General features: G+C 35.1%; 4 protein-coding genes across 5 annotated transcripts; 2 read left to right on the top strand and 2 right to left on the bottom strand.

Annotated features, from left to right (window-relative positions):
- On the bottom strand, nucleotides 375-3,196 carry LOC104706240 (NEDD8-activating enzyme E1 catalytic subunit). Its single transcript, XM_019228340.1, has 10 exons — nucleotides 3,148-3,196; nucleotides 2,987-3,106; nucleotides 2,709-2,872; nucleotides 2,383-2,585; nucleotides 2,060-2,292; nucleotides 1,908-1,970; nucleotides 1,775-1,831; nucleotides 1,498-1,619; nucleotides 1,248-1,365; nucleotides 375-959 (listed from the first exon to the last, which is right to left on the bottom strand). Exons 2-10 carry the CDS (start codon nucleotides 3,086-3,088, stop codon nucleotides 672-674), a joined length of 1,350 nt encoding a protein of 449 aa, XP_019083885.1. The 5' UTR covers nucleotides 3,089-3,106; nucleotides 3,148-3,196; the 3' UTR covers nucleotides 375-671.
- On the top strand, nucleotides 13,743-14,207 carry LOC104709228 (putative defensin-like protein 48). The gene is made up of 2 exons (XM_010425877.1): nucleotides 13,743-13,827; nucleotides 14,041-14,207. Exons 1-2 carry the CDS (start codon nucleotides 13,743-13,745, stop codon nucleotides 14,205-14,207), a joined length of 252 nt encoding a protein of 83 aa, XP_010424179.1.
- LOC104706239 (defensin-like protein 49) lies at nucleotides 17,755-18,400 on the top strand. Its single transcript, XM_010422411.1, has 2 exons — nucleotides 17,755-17,904; nucleotides 18,082-18,400. The coding sequence occupies exons 1-2, from the start codon at nucleotides 17,820-17,822 to the stop codon at nucleotides 18,261-18,263; spliced, it is 267 nt and encodes an 88-aa protein (XP_010420713.1). The 5' UTR covers nucleotides 17,755-17,819; the 3' UTR covers nucleotides 18,264-18,400.
- LOC104706237 lies at nucleotides 19,756-23,086 on the bottom strand. Of its 2 annotated transcripts, none has more exons than XM_010422410.2 (8): nucleotides 22,990-23,086; nucleotides 22,708-22,801; nucleotides 22,482-22,568; nucleotides 22,166-22,357; nucleotides 21,476-21,646; nucleotides 21,336-21,389; nucleotides 20,420-20,566; nucleotides 19,756-20,326 (listed from the first exon to the last, which is right to left on the bottom strand). In XM_010422410.2, the coding sequence occupies exons 2-8, from the start codon at nucleotides 22,795-22,797 to the stop codon at nucleotides 19,886-19,888; spliced, it is 1,182 nt and encodes a 393-aa protein (XP_010420712.1). In that variant the 5' UTR covers nucleotides 22,798-22,801; nucleotides 22,990-23,086; the 3' UTR covers nucleotides 19,756-19,885. The 2 variants fall into 2 exon arrangements, with proteins under 2 accessions (XP_010420712.1, XP_010420711.1); XM_010422409.1 differs by lacking the exon at nucleotides 22,990-23,086 and adding an exon at nucleotides 22,958-22,983.

The following is a 24,214-nucleotide window of genomic DNA, read 5'->3' as shown; positions in this document are numbered from 1 at the left end:
AGCTTGATGGTCTATATATGTATAATAATATATGATGATGTTTATTCATCTTGGTGGTCTTTTTGCTTATTTAATTTGCATGTTCGGAACTGCTGACCTTTCAAAGGAGGATATATGAACAAAAGAGGTCGTAGAACAACCTTATCTCCTCACCCATAGTACGTTTCAAAAGAGTAGCTTAAAGTCTCTTGAGATCATATGAAAAGAAAGGTGCAAGCAAAGTATAGCCACAAACTGAAGAAGATAAATGAAAAAGATAAGTTTGAACCAAAAGAAATATATACAACAAGTATAAGTTATGAATGAGTGCACCAAGGGGCGCGCAATCTATTGTCTTGTCGTGACGAGTGACGTTTGTTCTTTGTAACGACTGGTTAAAATAAAACATTTCGGTTAATGTTAAATTCGAAGACACAAGATCAACTTTTTAACGGCTCTAAACTGTTTTAGTCCGGAAGGTCACATCTTCGAGGTTAAGAACAATCATATGAACCGATCTGTTTGGAGTAACTTTTTTCCTTTCTCCATCACGCAGTAAAAGTCTGCTATCATAGCTATAAACGACAAACAAACAAAAAAAAAGGACCAAAATAAGAACCGGACAAGTCAACCTGCCCAATAATCTCTCAATGGATCTAAGCTTTGGCATCAAAGGGTTTCTCTGTCGGGTTTTATGCTCCAATGGCTGTATCCATGTCTGTAACAACATCGGCTCCTTTGAAAACAACCCTTAGCTTTGTTTGAATCGACTGTTTCTCTTTGTCCTTGAGAGATGTCCCAGATACATGGATAGTATCCTTCTGGACTCTTCCCATAAGGTCATAGAGCGGCTTGCTTAGGTTTTCTCTGAGCATCTCTTCAAGAACCGGAGGTGCCTGCATGTAGAGATTGCTTTCGCCGTATGTAACACTTGCTTTTGACAAAAGGAGCTTCGGGTGGTCTTCAAGCATCTCAATGAACTAGGAGAAAGAAAAAGACATGAACAAATGGTAAAGAACTGAGACGCGGAATTTGAATGGACAAAGGCACGAGTAGATTAATATATAGCTAAAAGGCCAGAAAAGCCTGGAAAAGGCGAGAAGACCAAAGAAAATAACAGCCAAGCATCTACGCAGGAATGAAGTAAATGCAGCAATGGAGATAGCAGCAGAGAAGATAATTTAGCATGAAAAAGCAATAAACGGGTAAGAAAATAAAGGATAATCGGTATTAAAAAGACAACGAGATGATAAAGCGAGAGGAAGGACCTTCGATAATGTGATTGAGGTATCCAGCTCAATCAGAATGCCCGGACCACATACAAGACAGTCGTCGAGCCTCGGGAAGTCTGTCACTTTAGTGTAAAGACCCTCTCCACCGTTATACCTTTGTGAAAATGAAAACAGTTGCTTGAGGATAACATTGAATTCTTTGCAAATTCCTATATTTAACTTAAAGTAGAAAAGCTGTAATCCGAACACTAGCAAGTAAGGCAGAAAGAAAGAAAACAAAACATACGTCAGATAGTTTGTAAGTGTTTTGCTGCATGCAGACACAATCTTCAATGTTTCTAGCGCACAAGCTGCTGATATAATCGCGTTGGTGGAAGCAATCGCCGGTATTATGTTTTTAACCACACCCTATATAATAAACAACCCTCCTCTGATAATTTCTCCATGAATACAAATAGCATATGATTCATTGTGCATACTTAAATGGTTACAAGTACTTCAGCCGGGGTTACTGGAAAATTTTAGAAAGTAAACAGACAGAGAAAGTGAGAATGGTTACATACTTGTGTGAGAGAGTATGTGACACCCGGAATTCCAAAAAGCTCAGCTCTCCTGATAGCCTGTGAAGATAATGGCAAATATGAAATAAATCCCAAATTAAAATCCATAGCATAAACAAGCAAAAGAATGACTAACCTCATCATAGACCCACTTCATATGTTCTGGGACATCAGGATCAAAGGATTTTCCTTTATGAACCTGCAGGAAGAATCGACTTCACCATGACTAAACCAAAATACATATCCACATGGAAAGAAGAATCTCTTTTCGAGAGCCTACAAACATACCTCATCCCACTTAATTAGATGAGCATATTCAATGCAATGAGCAGCATTCCTAGGGGTTTCAGCAAGAGTGCACAGAGGAAACTTCACTTGAGGTGGGAAGAGCCAAATAGTGCACTCAAAACAGGGTGTAACTCCGGGCATTATAACTCTAGCATGACCCTTGAAACCTTCAGTTCCCCCATCTACCATCGGCTTGATTGTGTCTCTTACTGGAGTATCATCGTCATTATACTCTACATACATTTGACAAGCACATGATCAGGCAGAGAACTTAAAAAGCCGAGAGTTTGGGTTGAGAGTTAAACGTTTAAGAATTTACATACCAAGAAAGCCACAAGCTATCCCATTGATGTATTTCCGAGCTTCGATGGAATCAAGACCAAGGGCAATAATGTTAAAATCGTTATAAAACTCAACCTCCTTGTCTTCAATACGTGAAAAATGCGGCACAATCTCAACCCCGCTCACTCTCTCCATGACACGCTTAGCTGCTACCTCTGCCTTAGGCTTTCCCACGTCTTCAAGTCTATACAAAGAACACCAACATTATCAACCCAAATAATTCGTGCAACTATCATCAATTCCCACTAACAATTTCACAAATCTTACTGAAGAATACCACACACACACAAGTCAAAAACAAACTTGCCTGAATAGGAATTGGCGATTGAGATTAGTAACCTCGATACGGTCCATATCAATCACATCGAGATTACGAAAACCTGAAAGAGCCAAGTCCTTGAGAAGCTCACAACCCAATCCACCCGCACCAACCACCAGGATTTTCACAAACTCCCTTATGTCATCCCTCAGCTTTATACCCCAAAACAAAAACTAAGCTCAGGAAAACCCATAGAATCTATACAACAAATTACAGGAAATAAAAAAAAGCGAAGAAGCGATTGAGAAAATAAAAAGGCGTTAAACCTGGGGTCCGGGAAAGAAGCCGGGGTCAACGAGATTCCCATGACGGAGAAGAAGCTTGTCGAGGTCTCTAGACTTACTCTGAGGAACATCGAGATCAGCCATAGAGAGAGAGAGAGAGAGAGAGAGAGAGAGAGAGAGAGAGAGAGAGAGAGAGATGCGATTCACGGAGATTGATCACGGAGGAGAGAGAAGCTCGAATACTCAAAAAACAGAGAGAGAGAGAGAGAGAGAGAGAGAGAGAGAGAGAGAGAGAGAGAGAGAGAGAGAGAGAGAGAGAGAGAGAGAGAGAGAGAGAGAGAGAGAGAGAGAGAGAGAGAGAGAGAGAGAGAGAGAGAGAGAGAGAGAGAGAGAGAGAGAGAGAGAGAGAGAGAGAGAGAGAGAGAGAGAGAGAGAGAGAGAGAGAGAGAGAGAGAGAGAGAGAGAGAGAGAGAGAGAGAGAGAGAGAGAGAGAGAGAGAGAGAGAGAGAGAGAGAGAGAGAGAGAGAGAGAGAGAGAGAGAGAGAGAGAGAGAGAGAGAGAGAGAGAGAGAGAGAGAGAGAGAGAGAGAGAGAGAGAGAGAGAGAGAGAGAGAGAGAGAGAGAGAGAGAGAGAGAGAGAGAGAGAGAGAGAGAGAGAGAGAGAGAGAGAGAGAGAGAGAGAGAGAGAGAGAGAGAGAGAGAGAGAGAGAGAGAGAGAGAGAGAGAGAGAGAGAGAGAGAGAGAGAGAGAGAGAGAGAGAGAGAGAGAGAGAGAGAGAGAGAGAGAGAGAGAGAGAGAGAGAGAGAGAGAGAGAGAGAGAGAGAGAGAGAGAGAGAGAGAGAGAGAGAGAGAGAGAGAGAGAGAGAGAGAGAGAGAGAGAGAGAGNTATTTTTACAAATTAATTGATATCTTAAGTAGTCTATTATTAAAGAGAAATTCCTTTAAATACCATTAAAAAAGTTTTTTTTCCAAAAATACCACATTTTAGTTTTTTTTCCAAAAATACCACAAACACAAAAAAATGATTTTTAAGAATGTAATTTTTTTTTTAGGTTTGGGTTGACACATTTAGTTTTAGGGTATAGTTTTTAGGGGTAGGGTTTAGTATTTAGAATTTAGGAATTAGTTTTTAGTATTAAAACTTTAGTTCAATTATGTGGTATTTTTGGAAAAAAATATATTTTAGTGGTATTTTTGGAAAAAAAAACTAAATTGTGGTATTTTTGAAAGAAAAACCTATTTTAGTGGTATTTATGACAATTGCCCATTATTAAACTTTCCAATCTTTCAAAATTTATTAAATAAAAGGATAAATCAGAACCAACAAGCAACATCCTTATCTGGAGTATCATTTAGTGTATATTACATGATGTTATTCTTTTTAGATGTGTCTATGATAGTATATTTATATTTGTTTTAAATATTTATCTAAAGATTTATGTTTGGAAACATTTTGATTTTACGCTAAGAACGAAATATTTTATTTATTTATTATATCATGACTACTAGTTTAGTTATATTCTCAAACAACATATAATTTCAAAAAATAAATAATTACACAACCGTGTGTATTTTACATAATATTTTGTTTATTTCCATTGATCACTCGATTTATCGATTTAATAACATCCATACAAAATATACATGTCAAATTCAAAAACATGGTATGTAGATTTACCAAACAATTGCAATATTAGAAGAACACTTTCTCAAATAAAAATACATTTTCAAAATAAATACAACTATATTTGTTAGTACTACTATATTATAAATTTTTATATAAAAAAACATGTTTGTGTTGTAACACCAGTTATCTCCAAGTTTACAAAGTAAAAAAAAAAAATCAAAATTTAAGCAAAACTTAAGTAAAATTATAATAATAAAGACATGGTTCATCATATACCCAATCGCATACTGTTTATCATACAACCGATATTGGTATTTTTGACATCTGCATAATAATTCTACTTTATTTCGTAGATGTTATATAACACTGATGTAGTAGATGTTGAGAAAGGTCCATCATATATATATATATATATATATATATATATATTTGTATAATTAATTTTTAGATTGTAAACCCAAAAGAGTAATAAAATCATTCACAATGAGCTATCAAACTTTTCGGCCTAATTTTTGTCTTTTAGATTTTGGCGACGTTTGGAGCTGTTGGATGATGTTTCTTGGACGTACGGGAACCGTCACTGCCGGACATTCTTCTTTGGTGTCATGCCATGCTTGCCAAGTTTGTTTTCCCGTTTGTGGGATATTCCTGCATACTTTATTTTAAACAAAAATAATATAACTTAAAGAAACTTATTTTAGAAGAATAAACAAAAAAATTTGAGTTAACAAAAACCTGAATAACATAGTCTCGGAGGAGTGGGTGATGAAACCTGAATAACATGGTCTCGAAGGAGTGTGGGTGATGGAAGGTTGGTTGATACAATCAATTACATCTCCATCGGAACTCTTTTTCAGACAAAAGAAAGAGAAGGTCAAAATCAACTATATTTAGTATAGATGTCGGATACTTTTTTTTGGAACGTGCGGGAATAAATGATCCCACTAAACATCGAACTCTTGCTAACTGGATTAGTAAAAAGCCAGTATCTTTTGGAGCGCTCCTAGAAACGCACGTTACGAGCCAAATCTACAATATATTTTATCTTGTATAAGTCTAGGTTGGTTGGTTATGAATAATTATCATCACTCGGATCTTGGTAGGATTTGGATTGTCTTCAAGCCACCGACTTCAGTGAAGTTTTTGTTTTCGGACCTTCAGTCAATCACGGTGCAAATCACCTTGGAATCTGGTCACTCTTTTGTCTACACAGCTGTGTACGCCTCCAATGATTTGGATGAAATGAAGACTCTCTGGCAATCTCTTAGAGATACTTTCTCTTCCTTCGGTTTATCGTCTCTACCTTGGATGGTTAATGGAGACTTCAATGAAATTATATATCCGTCAAAAACTTCAAATGTGTTGATTTCTAGGTCCTCAAGAGCTATGCGAGACTTTGGTTAGTGTTTAGCGGATATTGGCTTATTTGATCTTCTTTTCCATGGCCCTTCCTACACTTGGCACAATAATCAACAAGAAGCTCCAATTGGAAAAAAACTGGATAGGTGTCTAGTGAATGGAAACTGGATTGGGTTATTCCCCTTGAGTCATTGTACTTTTGTTGCTCCGGAATTCTCAGATCACTCACCTTGCCACATCAAATTACTTTCCAAGGTTCCAGATTATGGTACGCGCCCGTTCAAGTTTTTCAATCTTCTAATCAACCATTTGTCATTTATGGAAACTATTCAGACTATCTGGGATGAGTGGAGTGCTCCTGCTAGATTCCTTTCTGAGTTTGGGTTTAAACTAAAGTCGTTGAAAAGGCCTCTTAAATCACTCTGCAAGGAAAACTATAGTGAGATTGAAAAGCGTGTATTTGAAGCCAGTGAATTGCTAAAATCTCTTCAGGGTAATGTCTTACAAGATCCATCTTCGTCCAACATGTTACTTGAAAATTCTGCTCGGGAGAGTTGGATGTTTTTGAGACTTGCAGAAGAAAGTTTCTTCAAGCAAAAGTCTAGGATTAAGTGGTTGGCTGAGGGACATTTCAACACTTCTTTCTTTCATTTTGTTACTAAAATGAGGAATAGTTCTAACTCAGTTAAATATTTGATTAGACATGATGGTTCAAAGGTCGAGACTCCCAAAGAGATTCATGAGCACGCTGTGGCTTACTTTGAGGAAATCTTCGGATCAGTTAGAGGTCATTTTTGTGCAAACCTGCCACAATTTTTGGCCTCTCTTAATATGTCTGGTTGTACAGTTTTGCAGCAGACCATGTTAAGTGCTCCAGTCACTAAGGACATCATCAAAACATCTTTGGAAAGAATGCCATCAAGTAAAACGCCAGGACCAGATGGTTTTACTGCCGAATTTTTTAAAGCGACTTGGTGTATCTTGGGGAATGAATTGGCTACCGCAATTCAGACTTTCTTTAGTTGTCCATTCATGCCTAAGGCTCTTAACGCTACCTCTCTTGTGCTGATTCCAAAAAGACCAGGAGCGGATAATCTTAAAGACTATAGACCAATATCATGCCTCAATTCAGTCTATAAAATTATCACTCGTATTATGGCTGACCGGCTTAACAGAGTCCTACCTGACATTGTGGTTCCTAATCAGACAGCATTTGTTAAGGATAGACTTCTCTTGGAAAATGTTCTCCTAGCTTCCGAGGTGGTGAATGGCTATCAAAAGACTTCTTCTAGCCGAATAACACTCAAAGTGGATATTTCAAAGGCATTTGATTCTGTGCGATGGGATTTTCTGTTACAAGTGCTTCACACATATCATTTTCCGGTGAACTTCATAAAATGTGTTAAAGCTTGTGTTTGCTCTTCTTCATTCTCGGTTAGCATTAATGGCTCATCTTCAGGGTTTTTCAAAGGCAAATCAGGACTAAGACAGGGAGATCCGCTTTCTCCTGCTCTTTTTGTGCTAATTATGAATGCTCTGTCTCTCATGTTGAACCAAGCTGCAGTAGAAGGGGTTTTCAAGTATCATCCAGGCTGTGAAAAAATACAGTTGACTCACCTCTCGTTTGCGGATGACCTTCTTATTTTCTTAGAGGGATCTCTTGAGTCTTTGGAAGGAGTTTTCTCAGTTTTAGCTAAGTTTGAACAGCTTTCTGGGTTGAGAGTAAATTTGTCAAAAACAAGCATGTTTTGTTCAGGGGTTGATGAAGTGATGTTGCAACAGATTTATAGAAAGTTTAAGCTTTTGCCAACTCCGCTCCCCGTTCGTTATCTGGGCCTTCCTCTTTGTTCTAGGAAGCTTTCTGTATCTGACTTTGATCCATTACTATCACAGATTAGAAAGAAGCTTAATAGCTGGTCTCATTGTCACTTAAGCTTAGCGGGAAGGTACACGCTTCTCTCTTCCGTCATTCCTGGAATCATTGGTTTTTGGAGTTCAGCCTTTTTTCTTCCAAAGCAGGTCATTCGACGTCTAAACACCCTCTGTAGTGCTTATTTTTGGCATGGATCAACTCAATCAGCAAAGGGGGCAAAAGTTGCTTGGTTAAATGTTTCCACCACTAAAAAAGAAGGTGGTCTAGGATTAAGAAACTTTTCAGCTTGGAATGAGACTTGTGGTCTGAAGCTCATTTGGATGTTGTTTTTTAAAGCTAGTTCTTTATGGGTGGCTTGGGTGAGGGACAAGTATCTTTCTCATTCTACTTTCTGGGCTCTAAATGTGAAGAATTATAGGTACTCCTGGATGTTTCGTAATCTTCTGAAATTAAGACCAAAGGCATGGTCTTTTCTCAGGATAAAAATTGGAAACGGAGATGATACTTTTTTCTGGTGGGATCCATGAACTCCGTTCGGACCACTCATTCAATTCTTTGGTAACGATGGGCCAATGCTTCTTGGCATTCCTCTCTTTGCTACAGTCAAGGAGCAGCTTACTCCCACAGGTTGGAATCTCTCACCTGCAAGGTCAGAAAAACAAATTCTACTCTATACTCATATCACAACTATTCGTCTCTCGGGTTCTAGTGATATTGTAGTTTGGATGATTGATGAGCGGGTTCAAACATCCTTTTCCTCTCGTAATGTTTGGAATCACATTAGGGATCAGAAATCATTGGTTACTTGGTCCCCTTTGGTGTGGCACAAGGCCAGAATCCCAAAACATGCTTTTTCTGTTTGGTTGTTTATTCTGAATTGCAACCCAACTATGGATAGAATTTCTAAATGGGATTGCGATGTGGGTAAAACTTGTCTTCTTTGTGGAGTTGAGGATGAAACTAGGGACCACTTGTTCTTCAGCTGTGAATTCTCAAAGGATGTGTGGACAAAAATAGTTTCTCAGTTGTTGATTGTAGTCCGTCCTATTTCGTGGCATCTGATTATGGAATGGCTACCATATGCTTCTTCAAACAAGGACACCTCTCTTGCATTGCTTCAGGCATGGCATGCGTGTGTCTATGAAATCTGGAGAGAGAGGAACCGCAGGTTCCATAATGGTCTCACTCAGTCTTCACAATCGGTTTTTCTTAACGTCTTAAATGCTGTGAGGAATAGAGCTCATAGTTTAGTCCTTCAAAATTCAAGGCGAAGATCTTTACTCTATTGCTGGACAGGGACCCATAATCCTTCTTCGGCTCTTCCGTGAGAATTCCCAATTTTATCATCACTGATTTGTGTTAGCCTTCTCCCTCGTCTTTTGTATTCTACCTCTGTGCTAGCTTTCTCTCTCCTTTCTTCTGTAATCTAGCTCTGTTTCTTTTATGTATTAGCTAAAATAACTGAGGCTCCCTGTGTATCATCTTTATTATCTATAAGAAAACCTTTTAACAAAAAAAAAAAAAACTATATTTAGTATATTTGCATGCATAATTAAATTCGTATATGTAACTAAAAGAGAGAGAGCGAAATAAATAAATAAAACTGAGAGTTTATAACTTAGGTATATTTTTTTTTTGTCATATGATAGAAACCAAGACTGGAAAAGGTACAAGGGTAAAATAAAAACCAACCACTACCTACATTTGATACTGAGGTCAATCGACCCTCCAAGTGAAACAGGTAACAACAATAAAACCTACCACACAGACCACTCAACAAGTTAACCTTCATAGTCTTTGCGTAGTTGATCTTGCAGCCATGAAGGGCCTCCCAAAGATAAATACGACTGGAGCCTCCCTCTCGTGTTACACTTTTGGCGATAGCCACTGCCACTTTATTCGCCGAACTGAGCACATGGTGGCATTCCCAATAATCAAAACTCGACAATATCAGATGTATATCTTGCAGCAGCGAATCAAACCGCGGCCATTCCTTAGGGTTGTTTATGGCTGCAACACCTGCAGCATTATCCATTACCAATTCAACCCGAGTGATATGCAGAATCTGCACCGCCTCCAGAGCCCACAAAAAACACCGAAGACCTGCCAATATTCCCGTGTCGGATCTCTCAAAAGCAGTTCGTGCATGATGGAGAACCTGGCCTTGATTATCGCGAGTAATCCACGCACCACCAACCATTGGGGAGCTCTTCCCCCAAGACGTTGCGATGTTACATTTCGTAGTTCCAGGCATTGGTTTCCTCCATATAACCTCAAGGGATTGATGTCTCACTGTCTACTGCTGGGCTAAGGTGCCATTTAGACCTTGTGCAGCAAACCAATTTGAGGAGTGCGTGAAAGCTTTATCCACCAGCTCCCGTATATCACCCTGTTTCCCCTGAAATAGAAATGTGTTCCTCCATTTCCATAATTCCCACAACAGCCAGGGGATCATGTTTCTAATCTCCTCTGGAACCCACTTGTCTTGCATTACCGTCAGCAAATGTTCCCAGTTCCCCACCAAATCCGAGTCAGAGAAGCCCCCAGAAGGCAGAGGGATATTATAGCAAGGCCACATGCTTGTCTAGCAACCGGACATGAGAACAGCATATGACATATTGTCTCCTCCTGGTGACCACATATTGAGCATATGGTTTCTACAACTAATCCATGTGAGGCAAGCCTTTCAGAAACAGCTAGAGCACCTGATAGCATTCTCCAGAGGAAAGTTCGAATCTTTGGTACCGTCTGCAGTTTCCACACCTTCGCTTTCATACTTGTAAGCTTGATCCTATCTTCCGAGCGAGGCTCATGGATTGAAGGTAGGGTCCGAAGCAACCAGTATCCGCTTTTAACAGAATAAGCACCAAAAGGCATATATGGCCATATGTAACTATCTCTCTTTGTTGCTGCAATTTTTATCGCAAGAATCTGTTTAGCATCATCAGGTGGGAACAACGCATTTATCTTCTCTATGTCCCATTGACCATCCACTTGGCTACGCAGCTCCACCACCTTCAGGTTGACATTGAAGAAGGTGTCCATCCGGAATGGGGCTCTAGGATGTTTATCAAAGATCCATTTCTCTTTCCAGACGAAAGTATCCATACCATTCCCTATCATCTTCATCAGACCCTGCTTCAAGAGGTTACGACCATGTAGTATACTTCTCCATGCATAAGAAGGCCTTGAACCAGATCCGCACTCCAAGATAGTTGATTTTCGAAAGTAGCGGCTTTTGTAGAAACGAGAAACTAGAGATTCCGGGTTGTTGAGGATTCTCCAAGCTTGCTTGGCAAGGAGTGTTTGATTAAAATCTCCCAATTCTTTAAAATCCAAACCACCATCTGCTTTAAATTTACACATCTCAGACCAAGCCACCCAAGCAATTTTCCTATTCCCCTGACAACTATTCCACCAAAAATCCCGCATGACACTCGTGAGTTTCCTGCAGAGATGTTTACTCAGTCGAAAACAAGACATTGCGTATACTGGGAGTGCCAACGCTATCGACTTAAGTAGAATCTCTTTTCCCCCTAAGGAGAGAGTCTTTGCAAACCACCCTTGTAGTCTCTTCTTGAGTTTATCGCCAATAAAAGCCAAAAGAGCCTGTTTTGACCACTGAAACACTCTGGCAATCCCAGATAATTACCTTCTCCTCCCTCTGTTGTAATCTCCAGGGTTTGTTTGATCATCAGCTTACTTGATACAGGCGTCTTATTTCCAAAGGTAATTGCAGACTTCTCAAAGTTAAGTTGTTGCCTCGATGCCTCACCATATAACTGTAGGCATGCCAGGAGTTCTTCACATTCCTCCTTGGTGGCACGACAGACCAATAAGCTATCATCAGCAAATAGTAAGTGTTGGACAATCGGACAAGACTCATTGAAACTGAACCCAGTAAGACGCCCCTGGGATCTCCTCCTTTCCATGACATGGATCAATGTCTCAGCACACAAGATAAACAGAAATGGGGAAAGAGGATCTCCCTGTCGGATTCCCCGCTCTGGTGTAACAAAGCCGAAAGGGCTCCCATTGATGAGCACTGAATATGTGACAGAACGTACACACATCATTATCCACTGAATCCATCTCGTGGCAAAACCCATACGAATGAGAAGATGTTCCAGAAATTCCCATTCAACTATGTCGTATGCCTTTGACATATCCGTCTTAATCGCTACAAAACCTGAATTGAACTTAGCATGCATAATTATAAAAATTAATATATATATATTGGTAAAAAAACGGGCCAGCGCGAGACCTATGCCCAAGTAAGTAATGGGTAATTGTTTCTTTGAGCAGTTTGTTATGGTCAACACTCTAACATTTTCAGCTTAACTGAATCTGATCTTTTCTAGTAGATTAGTAGTGGGACGACCGCACACAGATTCTCAATCCTCGCACAAGATCCACGGAAAACGATTTCACCGGAACTCCATAATTCCGACGAGACAATCGGCGTAGAAATCGCTCATTACAAAATAACTACAACAAATACACCAAACACCACTTCATCTAGTTACTGAGTCGCACAACCAACCACCTCTAGCGACCGAGTAACAAGAGAAGTGGGCTGGAATATTTGATTTCGTCCAGCTACGGACAATACTTCTCCACGAATACTCCAATTCACTATCAACTCCTTCAGTGTCGATCCGTAACCCCACTTGGTATTGATCGTCACCCGATGCACCACTTGTGATCCAACACACATGGTGTCGACTATTGATCAACATTCTCCAAGTATAGGTCGAGACTGACGCCCTCGATATAACTTCCGTCGATCTCTCCTCATCTAAACCTAACTCCAGCCGTTCTCTTATGACCAAAACATAGATCAACATGCTGGTATCGCTCAACACCCCAACATTGCCACAACACAACCATAGAACATGTCCATATTAACTTCCGATTAAAACACAAACTAACTGTTCATTCCACATATACACCGTTAGATGTGAAGCATATAGCACCACAAAGCTTCCACCAAATTTCAGCCAAATCAGACTCTGTTTCATCCTCCAAACATTGCTCTGAAGTAGTCATCGCACGCAGTCCATCTGTAGGTGTTGGTGTCGACCGACACCACAATTGTATCGAAGGATACCAACCCAGAAATCACGAACCGAACCTCCCTTCAAGCTCTTTCTCGCTGCAAATCTCTAATCTGCCACAACAATCGATTCTATAATCGATCTAACATTAAAACAACACAACTTACCTGGATAACAGCCATGAGAAAGCCTCCTTGTCTCTCCCAATCCACCATCCAATCTCCCAACCTTCTCCTCACACATGAAGAAGATGGATCTCCTCTTCTCCTTCACACAAAGACCTCCTTCCATTTCCTTTCCATCCCCAAACTGCATCCCTTCTCTCTTTTTCCCAAAGAGACCAAGTACACCTCTCCTTGCTTCTCTCTTCCTTAGAACGACAAGACGGCCAACCCCTAAACAAGGACATCGAGATATCCCTTATATACTCGAGCCCTAGGGTTTCCTTAATTCAAACCAAACCAAACCGGCGATTTAAAAACATGAATTGTCACACCAAAATTATTGGCGTCGACCGACACCCTTTTGTATTGCTCGACATCCACCCCGAACAGCATTTTTTATTCGCGGGCATTACAAGTAGTATATGTTCAAAATACAAAAATAAATGTTAATACTGTTTTCACCAAAATAATAGTATTTTAAGCATAAATATAGTGAAACTATATGTTCAAATTAGAGAAAATAAAAGTTAATACTTTTTTTTTACGAAAACAAGAGTTTTTGGCAAAAGGAAAAATATTTAATATATAGTAAAATTAAATTAAATTTATAAAATGAGATTTCCCAAGATTGCAAGAGTTATATATAAGTGGAGTCTTTCTTCAAGATCCAAAAGTATAACATATTTTTTTTGTTAACTTTATACAACAAAAATATTATCATGGGTATCACAAAAACTCTTGTGATCTTTTTTCACATTGTCATATTAGCAGTTTCGCTCTCTAACCATGTGGTTTTGACCTCAGGTATATTCAGCAATTTGTGTTTGTTATTTGCAAGTCAACATTGATCGCTTTTAAAAGCAACTTTTATATATATATTGTTCGTGGATGTCTGTAACATATATAGATATTGTTCTTGGATGTCCGTACATATATTTTAAATACATTCATAATATTGTCTGGAGTGTTATATATAATTTTACATATACTTTTAATGTATTTCGTGGGATTTTGTAGGTGCAAAGATTGAAAAATTCTCATATGATCATTGCTTCCATTTGTGTGTGGAAGGAGAATATGAATTGCATGAATGCTTTGTGGACTGTGTTCAAAAAGGATTTCATAAAGCAGATTGTGTAAGCCGAACTCCCAAAGATCCTATTAGATGTTGTTGCAACTACTAACTAAAATTAAATAATAGTAATGATGTCAATGTGTGTAAGTGTGTTTTTAATCAAATATTCATATATATAGTGCATTTGGTTATTTTTGTTTCTATCAGGATTTTTATGAATTTTTCTTATCTCTTCTCTTCTTTAAGCCTAAGGTAAGACCTCTGCACTGCATGTTTTAAGTGTCATCATTTTCTTTCTGATCTATCGTTTGAGTTTCATAAAAGTAAATAGTGTTTTCATGTCACAAGCTAATAAATCAGTTTTAAATTACAAACTTAGTATTCTATTTAATCCTAGCTACAGTACCTCTGAATTATTTGTTTCTAAAATGTTGTTCCAGTTTTATATACTTATTTTGAGCTCTCAAATATATATTATTTTCAAACTTTTCCGTAATCCCACTTCTTTCCTTTTGGTGAGTTGGATTGTTTTTTTTTTTTTTTTGGCTCTGTTTTAAATTTTAACTGTTAATAGCTCATAATTCCTTTTTATTTGTTTGTATCTGAAAAATTGGAGCAGCTATACTATATATGGAGACAGAGGATCGAGAAGCGTCGGCCATTTCAGTACATCGAACGGATCGATATGAGTCATGTATAAATTAATAATGAGTGGTGCATAAATTTTTCTTTAGATGATGTATAGTATTTGATATATTTTTTAATCTTTATCAAACTATCAAGATATTGTTCATATAAGTAATTTACAGTTAACGTTTTTGAAATCATATAAAATATGTTTTTAAATAAGTCAGTAAGTACATTCAAATAACACAATATTCAAATGATATCATCTATGTGACTTCTATTACAACAAAAAAATAAAAGTAACACCTGTGACTATAAATATTTAATACTGTCCGGACATCCTTATACGCAGAGTTACAAGCTTTGATCTGGGCTATGGAGTTACTGTTGACGGCTGAAATTGCCTGTCAGACCTATGAGACGGATTGTGCAAAATTAGTGGCGATAGTGCAGACGCCTGGCGATTGATCCGCTTTTTCGAATCTATTGAAGGAGTTATCTTTGCTCAGAACATCTTTTCTTTCCTGACCAGATCACACGAGAGCTCAACGTAAGGGCAGATTGTCTCGTCCGTTCTTCAAGATCTTTAATTTCTGAAACTTCATTTGTAAACTCTTATCCTCCGGTTTGGCCCACCAATCTTGGAGTTATCTTTTAATTTAATTAATGTTTGGTTGAAAAAAAAATATATATTTAATATTGTATATATATAATCTATGAGGTCACTCAAATCTTTGTAATTTTTACAAAGTTGCTTAACCTAGTCAGTAATTACATATTCTCCACCCAATTAGCCTAATCACCCAATCAAAATCTCAGCCGTTAAAAATCTTGCAACAGCTATTTACCAAGTATATATGTAAAGTTGTCTGCATAACCATTGTTTCATCTTGAATAGCTTTCAGACGTACGTGCTTAACAAAAATGCCTAAAGAAGCCCATATTCCAAGAATCAGGAACTCCAGGAAGACACCAATGGCTGCAGTCTTGCTTGCGACCAACGCAGGACTAGCTGTGCCCAAGTAAGTGATGGGTGGCGTGGCGATCGTGTCTTCTGAGCTGCAGCCACGGGCTGTTATGGTCAACACTTTCAGCTTAACTGTCTCTAATCTTTTCGAATAGTATATGTTCAAAATACAAAAATAAATGTTAATACGTTTTTCACCAAAATAATAGTATACTAGATTAAGACCAGAGCACGGGTTGAAATTCATTTTATTTATATTGTAATTTTTATATAAAATATAATTTATGTGATTGTTTTTAAAAGTTTTTTTTTGGATAAAACATTATGCAATCAAATCATATGCTAAATATGATGGCTTGAAAAAAAACACACATTTTGTAAGTTTTATAATGTTAATGATTCTAGATAACTAACTGTGCTATACCACTGGTTAAATTTTATTTTATATAAAATTTTGTATATTTTATATTTTATATACAATATTTTAAAATTATTTCAAAATAAATTATTTAAAGTTTATTATATTATATAAAATTATAAAATTCAACAAAAAAATATGAAATTGAATTTAAATATTCAAATTTTGACCCGTTACTCAGTAAAATTTTTAATTCAGTAGATATTATTTTTTTTTGTCAACCATTGGACCACAACTGGCTGGCCCATTAACCAAATTCCTACATTCGTAGGGAGCAGGACTCGATCTCGGGTGTGATGGTGCCCTATGCATTAATGACTTACCATTTGCCACTGCACTGCACTAAGGACTTAATAGATATTATAGGAATAATATTACTAAAGCTTGAATATTTTATAGATTGAATAATTTATATTTGTTTTTAAAAATTCAACTTATGTTATATCCAGAAATAAAACTATTTTTTAATTATAATAAATAATATGAGAATTTATTTGTTTCACAAAATAGACTCATATATAAAAATGAGAGGTGTAGTATAATGATAATTAACAAATTAATATGTTAAGTTAGATATCAAAATTTTTTTAATATGGATGAATAATTTAATAAAAGAAATTAATATGGTAAGTTAGATGATATCAAATGATTATTTAGAATATTCTCTTTAAAATTTTCGGAAAAACAATTAAAGTTGCACCCACTATTTAACTTGTAACCTATTAATTTATCAATTAATCTATAACCTATTTGTAACCAACTTATTAAAATTATNGTAGATATTATTTTTTTTTGTCAACCATTGGACCACAACTGGCTGGCCCATTAACCAAATTCCTACATTCGTAGGGAGCAGGACTCGATCTCGGGTGTGATGGTGCCCTATGCATTAATGACTTACCATTTGCCACTGCACTGCACTAAGGACTTAATAGATATTATAGGAATAATATTACTAAAGCTTGAATATTTTATAGATTGAATAATTTATATTTGTTTTTAAAAATTCAACTTATGTTATATCCAGAAATAAAACTATTTTTTAATTATAATAAATAATATGAGAATTTATTTGTTTCACAAAATAGACTCATATATAAAAATGAGAGGTGTAGTATAATGATAATTAACAAATTAATATGTTAAGTTAGATATCAAAATTTTTTTAATATGGATGAATAATTTAATAAAAGAAATTAATATGGTAAGTTAGATGATATCAAATGATTATTTAGAATATTCTCTTTAAAATTTTCGGAAAAACAATTAAAGTTGCACCCACTATTTAACTTGTAACCTATTAATTTATCAATTAATCTATAACCTATTTGTAACCAACTTATTAAAATTATATAGTCTACAAAACAATATTGTGTACTTCCGTTTTATTATAAAGGAGATTTAGCATAAATATAGTCAAACGATATGTTCAAAATACAGAAATAAATGTTTTATCTTTTTGACCAAAATTATATTATTTTTTAGCATAAATATAGTCAATACAGAAAATAAATGTTAATACATTTTTCTGACCAACATAAGATTTTTTTGGCATAAATGGCAAAAAATAATTAATAGTAAAATTAAATATATTTGGTAAAATGAGTTTTCCCAAGACTGCAAAAGTTATATATAAGTGGGGTCTTTCTTCAAGATCCAAAGTATAACATATTTTTTTTAGTTAACTTTAGACAGCAAAAAGTATTAGCATGGGTATCACAAAAGCTCTTGTGATCTTTCTTCACATTGTCATATTAGCAGTTTCGCTCTCCAACCATGTGGTTTTTACCTCAGGTATATATATTCAGCAATTTGTGTTAGTTATTTGCAAATAAATATTGTTCGATTTTAAAAGCAACTAAACATATATAGATATTGTTCTTGGATATCCGTACATATATATTTAAAACATTCAAAATATTGTCTGGAGTGTTATACATAATTTTACATATATTTCGTGGGATTTTGTAGGTGCAGAGATTGAAAAATTCACATATGATCATTGCTACCATTTGTGTGTGCAAGGAGAATATGGATCGCGTGAATGCTTTGTGGACTGTACTGAAAAAGGATTTTATAAAGGAGATTGTGTAAGCCGAACTCCCACAGATCCTATTAGATGTTGTTGCAATGACCACTACACTACTAACTAAAAAACTCATTTTCTCCCTAATGCTAAACTATTTTCAAAAGTTGTACTTTTTACTTTCCTAGCATTGGACTTATGAGACAAATTATTATCGATTTGATTATACTAAATTAAATGAAATAAAATAAAAATTATGTTAATGTGTGCTCTTAATCAAATATTATTAAAAGAAACATAGTGCATTTTTCAAGTTTGAATTTGTTCATTTGGAATTTGGGTTCTTCTACTTCATTTTTATTTACTTATTATTTCTTTATTTTCTCTCTTTTTTCTTTATTTGATTTCTTTTTTTATTTTATTCCCTTCAATCATTTTTAAGTCCCATAGGTTTGTTTCTATAGAATCTGATCCATTTTTTCATTGAGCGAAGGGATTCGAGTGCGTGTGAGATTGAATCGGTACAAAGGTTCATAGTGATGTATCTCAGATCGAGTTACAACAATAATGTATATTGGTATTTCTGTGAGTTGTTTTTTTCTAACAGTGAAACTCATTAAGAAGACTATTTCTTTCTTTTTTTCATTAAGAAGACTCTAGTATGGTCAAAAGCTATGCTAACAGCTCTCGTGAGAAAAGAGGGGTTGTCGTTTAGTTTATTGAAGAGTTTAAATACTCTGTTTTCTTACTTGTCCATTTTTGTTCAGAGATTAACACGGGTTGAAATTTAATATATCCATGCTACTTGTACTCTAGTTAAATTTTATTTTATACAAAATTTTGTATATTTTATATTTTAAAATAAAATTTTAATATGTTGTATTAGGTTATATATGTGAAGTTATTTCAACAATGTATATTTTACATCATGACTTGAATGTCATTAGAAGACATAATTTTGTAAATATTCAAATTTTGACCCGTTACTCAGTAAAATTTTTAATTCAATAGAAATTATTTATAAAGAATAATCTTACTAAAGCTTGAATATTTTATAGATCGAACAATTTCTATTTGTTTTTAAAAATTCAACTTATCGTATATCCGGAAATAAAACTATTTTTTAATTATAATAAGTAATATGATAATTTATTTGTTTCACAAAATAGACTCATATATAAAAATGAGAGGTGAAGTATAATGATAATTAACAAATTAATATGTTAAGTTAGATATCAAAAGATTTTATTTGATGAATAATTTAGTAAAAGAAATTAATATGGTAAGTTAGATGATATGATTCCTTAGAATATTCTCTTTAAGATTTTCGGTATAACCTATTTGTAACCAATTAATTTATCATTAATGTATAACCTATTTATAACCAACTTATTAAAATTATATAGTCTACAAAACAATGTTGTATACAAAATCTTTGCAAACCAATGATATAGTCTACAAAACAATGATATGTCATCACGTATTTATTAGCACAAAAACACCTATTTTGTAAATTTTATATTGTTAATGATTCTATATAAGTACTCGTGCTATAACAGTAACTTTCTATGTTTAAAATCATCATATTTAATTAGTTCTAGAATCATTAAATTATTAGCACGGATATACTAACTTTCTATGTTTAAAATCATCATATTTAATTAGTTCTAGAATCATTAAATTTAGTCTTAATATGTAACAATAACCCAACTTTCTAACTTATGAAACTAAACACACTCAAATAAAAAACTAATTAAAAAACCTAACAAATAAGAACAAAAAAATCACACGAGAAACTACTGTTCCGCGAACCGCTCCGGAACGCTGAGGCCCTGGTCCGCCGTAGTAAAAATGATTGCCGCAGTTGCTGTTGTACAACTTCTTTACAGTAAAGTACTGAGGATAATCTGCTTGTACACCAAAATCTTCGACAGGTAGAAGAGTGTGATTGTTTTCCGCCACTTTCAAATTGCAAAAATATGCCGCTCTCCTGAAGCCTTTATCCGCATATCCTCCCGATCCCATTTGGGCCATCGTGTTCACGCCCGAGAGGTTTCTATATAAAACCTCTCCACCCCACTCAACCGTCGTCGCATGATCGGATAAAACCGTGAAAATTGCGGCAGTCCAGTATCCGATTGGCACGTTATCTTGGCCTAGTCCCAACCACCAGTTTCCGGAAACCGGATCCTGCAATTTTTATTTATTTGTTAGCAAACGTACGTAAAATAAGAACAAGTTAAATAACCTATAAAAAAAAACAACTTAAGTAAGATTTTATACCTTGGAAATTTGTATCGTAATATCGAGTTGGGTACTTCTGGATGTGGAAGTGCGACTAATGGCTGCTCCTATAGCGATCGTGCTGCTCGTCTGAATAAACCCCCCACAGTCGATGCCATAGCATCCTGTGCCATTATATCCATTTTTCTGCATAAAAATGTATAATTTTATTACTTTATAATATATTTATAAGTATATATCACATGCATGTTGTTTTATTCTAATTTATAATTTAGGGTGCAATTGGAGATGTCATAAATTCTCTAAATAAATTTTCAGTCAATTCATATTGTGGTTTAAATTTTTTTATGAAAAATATATTTTTGGTCAAATCGTTTTATATTGTTAAAAACAAAAATATGTTTTAATTATATTGCTGTTTAAAATTATAGTATAAAAACCGAGTCATATACATAGATAATTAGTTAATATTTGGTATAATAAACATAAAATATATTGTTATTTAGGATATTAACAGTTATGGTCTCAACAATTCCCTTTTAAGATTGTTCTCATCTTTGTTTTTTCTTTTTTTTGATTCTAATTGTTAAGATTGCTCTATCTTATAGGAGGCCCGGCCCGTCACAAATTTCTAAGACACTTTTTGTATTGGGCCTTAGATTTTTTTGAAATTTTTATTAACACAACTAGGCCCCAAAACATTGTTATTGGAATTATATGCCCCATTTTTCTGAAATTTTAAGATTTGTTCTCAACTTTTATATTTAAAACTTTTATGATTTGGTTTTAATTTTAAAATATTATCTAGAAAACCATAGATGTATGTTGGGCCTCATATTATGCGGGGCCGGCACTCTTTCTTTACTCCATGTTATACTATTAATTATTCATCTAACACATTAATAAACTATGCAAATTCATGATATCAAACTAATAGGGAGAAGAAAAAAAATACCGTCCAATATGTAAACAACCTGGGTTGGTTGTCATGATACCTCGACGGATAAACCTACAGAAGTCAAAATAGTTTAATTATATACATATCGATTCTATAAATATTTTGCAAAAAACATTAATAATATGAAACATACAAACCTGCCAACCCGCTTCAATGGTATTGACATCCCCATTTTCGTACGATCCTGATGCCAGCCAGATTTGAGCGAGGCTGAAATCGCCTTGGGCTTCAACAATAGGATCCCATACATTTAATGTTGCTCTCGTTCCATAAATTCTCCCTCGGTTTACCATAAATCCAATCGCATACTGTTTTGTAGTCATATATAACTGATATTAGGAACATTTATAAAATAATTCTACTATCTAACGACCTCGCGGGAACAAACAAATTATTAGATGTATATACATAACATACATTAGATGATAGTTGATAGAGATGTTGAGAGAGTCCTAATATACAATTTCTGTAATATTTGTAGAGTGTGATGTTATTTCGTTTTTGGTCTAGATATTATTGTAAAGTCCATAACAGTTTAAAACAATAGATCATGGGCCATTAATTTTGTGGCCCAAATATTAATTTTGTCATATTTATATTATGTAGAAGTTGGGAAAAGCCCATGAAAGTTTTTTTATTTAGTTATCCGCCTGGCCAAATTAGAGTCGTTGAACCATCTCACGCCATCGACATTATGTTCGATGTTATTTTACTTTTGAACCTATGTGCATAATCTTATTTTTACGAAATATATATTTGTATATATATCCCTTTCTAATATATATAAAAAAGGATACGAAACAAAACGGAATTAACAGTTTGCATACCTTGTGTCCGGTAGTGGCTTTGGCGGCGAGATCATTTGCGTCTGGGTGATATTTTCGGTACGAAGCACTCGGAGCACCGGTTTCCCGGCGCACTGGAATCGTCCCCGCGGGACACTTTTTCCCTGTTTCATGCCAGACTTGACCAGTCGGCGCTACTTCTATTCCAATTTGTGACATTCCAGTGGGATATTCCTGCATTTTTGTTTTCCAAACAATACAAAATTAATCTTAAAAATTATATCGTAGAAATTATATATAAATTACAAAAATATGATTATTTTAGAAATAATAAATAAACAAATTTGTTGAGAAACACCTGAATGATATGGTTTCTCAGGAGTGGATGATCAAATGCTCGTTGATCGGCCCGGTCGATGCAGTCAATCAAGTCTCCATCGGGGCTCTTTACAGAAAACAAAAAAAAAAGAGAGAGAGAGAGAGAGCAAAAAAAAGAGAGTCAAAACTCAAAACCATCGAAGTAAAGTAATGTTGCGTATATGTAAATACAAAAACAATACAAAATGAAAGAAAATTTTACGTACGTAAATAGTAAAATTTTGACGTCTCGAGAATCCTAGTTGACTGAAGAATTGCCCCAAAATGAAGAGCATCATCAGTGAATAAGTCTTCATTTTCCTATGATTTCACGCCAACAAAAATAGAAGAACAACAAAAATGATTAGAAAAAAGTGAATGGTGGATCTTCCCAGCAGGATTTGTCGTCGTGTGTAAGGTAATCAATCGCAGGCCATAGATCGACGGAAAGAAAAATATGTAAGGGGATAAACGTACGGATCAATTGATCAAGTGGAAAAATGAAATACCTAGGAAAAGCTTCCAAGGGTTTATCAGTTATATATACCACCAAGAACTGTGTGTTAAGGCTATAACCGATCCTAAAAAAACATTGCTTTTCTTGTAATTTGCTCATACCACTTGCTGTCCGTTGTCTTCGAATCAATTGCGGAAAAACATTTTCATAAAGCATACACCACCCGGTTGGGCATAAATATAGCAACTCAAAAATAATACATACATAAAAAATCTCAACAAAACTAAAATAAACTTATTCCTTCTCCTATATCTTTGTGTAACAGGCTCAGAAAGTTAAATCTTTCGGCATAAAAATTCAAAGAGATCATATAATTGAGGCAACTGAGCTTCTGTTTGTAACTTAAATGACACGCAAATAAAAATCTAACGAGATAAAACAAAAGCTACTAATAAGCGATTTGTGTTATACTTCAAAGCCGTTATTAACTCTATCATCAATCTCTCGAAATTTCTGAGACCTAACTTTCTGTATGCTATAATAAAAATAAGATTAAACAAGATTGAATTTTCTGTTGTTTTTCTTTTCTAAGTTATAAGTTTATAACCATGGGTTGTACTTGTACGTACGCACGTGTAAGCGCTTCTCGCAAGTATAACCATGGGTTGTACTTGTACGTACGCAAGAACAAAAAAAATAAAAACAAAACCTTTCATCATAATTTATATCCTACCATTAGTTTACCAGTTAAAGATGTTCTTAGCAATTAGATATTTTTATAAATTATTGTACATATTTGCGATAAATTTTACTTACATTAAATATTTGTTTTCATTAAATAGTCAATAGATATACTAGTCAAACTAAATGTTCAAAATACACAGAAAAAGTCAAAATGTTCTTTGCCCAAAAAAATTGTTTTAGCATAAATGGAAAAACATTTAGTAGTAGGATTAAACAAAATTATGGGAAATATGACATTTCCGAAGACTAAGATTATGTAAGTGGAGTCTCTCTAGAAGATCCAGAAAAATAACATCATCTTTTCAATTAACTTTTTCACATTGTTATATTAGCAGTTTTTATCCAACCATACCATTAATTATTGCCTCTTGTATATCTATTTTTTTTTTGTTTATTATATGCCAATTAGCAATGATCGATTCTCACAGCGATAACTAAAACATATAGAATTGATAATGATCATAACTTTTGGAGTCCGTATATAGACATGTATTCAAAACTTCAAAATAATGTTTGGACATGTTGTTAAACAT

The sequence above is a fragment of the Camelina sativa genome, chromosome 8 (genome assembly GCF_000633955.1).
Source record: "Camelina sativa cultivar DH55 chromosome 8, Cs, whole genome shotgun sequence".
Lineage (NCBI taxonomy): Eukaryota > Viridiplantae > Streptophyta > Magnoliopsida > Brassicales > Brassicaceae > Camelina > Camelina sativa.
Note: the sequence above shows the minus strand (reverse complement) of the source record. Positions and strands in the feature narration are given on the sequence as shown.

Coding starts and splice junctions, on each gene's coding strand:
- LOC104706240 (XM_019228340.1), bottom strand. CDS start 3,088: ATGGCTGATCTCGATGTTCCTCAGAGTAAGTCTAGAGACCTCGACAAG. Junction 1,366..1,497: donor ACACTTACAAACTATCTGAC/GTATGTTTTGTT, acceptor ATTTTCACAAAG/GTATAACGGTGGAGAGGGTC. Junction 960..1,247: donor CCTCAATCACATTATCGAAG/GTCCTTCCTCTC, acceptor TCTTTCTCCTAG/TTCATTGAGATGCTTGAAGA.
- LOC104709228 (XM_010425877.1), top strand. CDS start 13,743: ATGGGTATCACAAAAACTCTTGTGATCTTTTTTCACATTGTCATATTA. Junction 13,828..14,040: donor CCATGTGGTTTTGACCTCAG/GTATATTCAGCA, acceptor GGGATTTTGTAG/GTGCAAAGATTGAAAAATTC.
- LOC104706239 (XM_010422411.1), top strand. CDS start 17,820: ATGGGTATCACAAAAGCTCTTGTGATCTTTCTTCACATTGTCATATTA. Junction 17,905..18,081: donor CCATGTGGTTTTTACCTCAG/GTATATATATTC, acceptor GGGATTTTGTAG/GTGCAGAGATTGAAAAATTC.
- LOC104706237 (XM_010422410.2), bottom strand. CDS start 22,797: ATGAAGACTTATTCACTGATGATGCTCTTCATTTTGGGGCAATTCTTC. Junction 22,358..22,481: donor TGAGAAACCATATCATTCAG/GTGTTTCTCAAC, acceptor ACAAAAATGCAG/GAATATCCCACTGGAATGTC. Junction 20,567..21,335: donor GGTTGTTTACATATTGGACG/GTATTTTTTTTC, acceptor ATTTTTATGCAG/AAAAATGGATATAATGGCAC.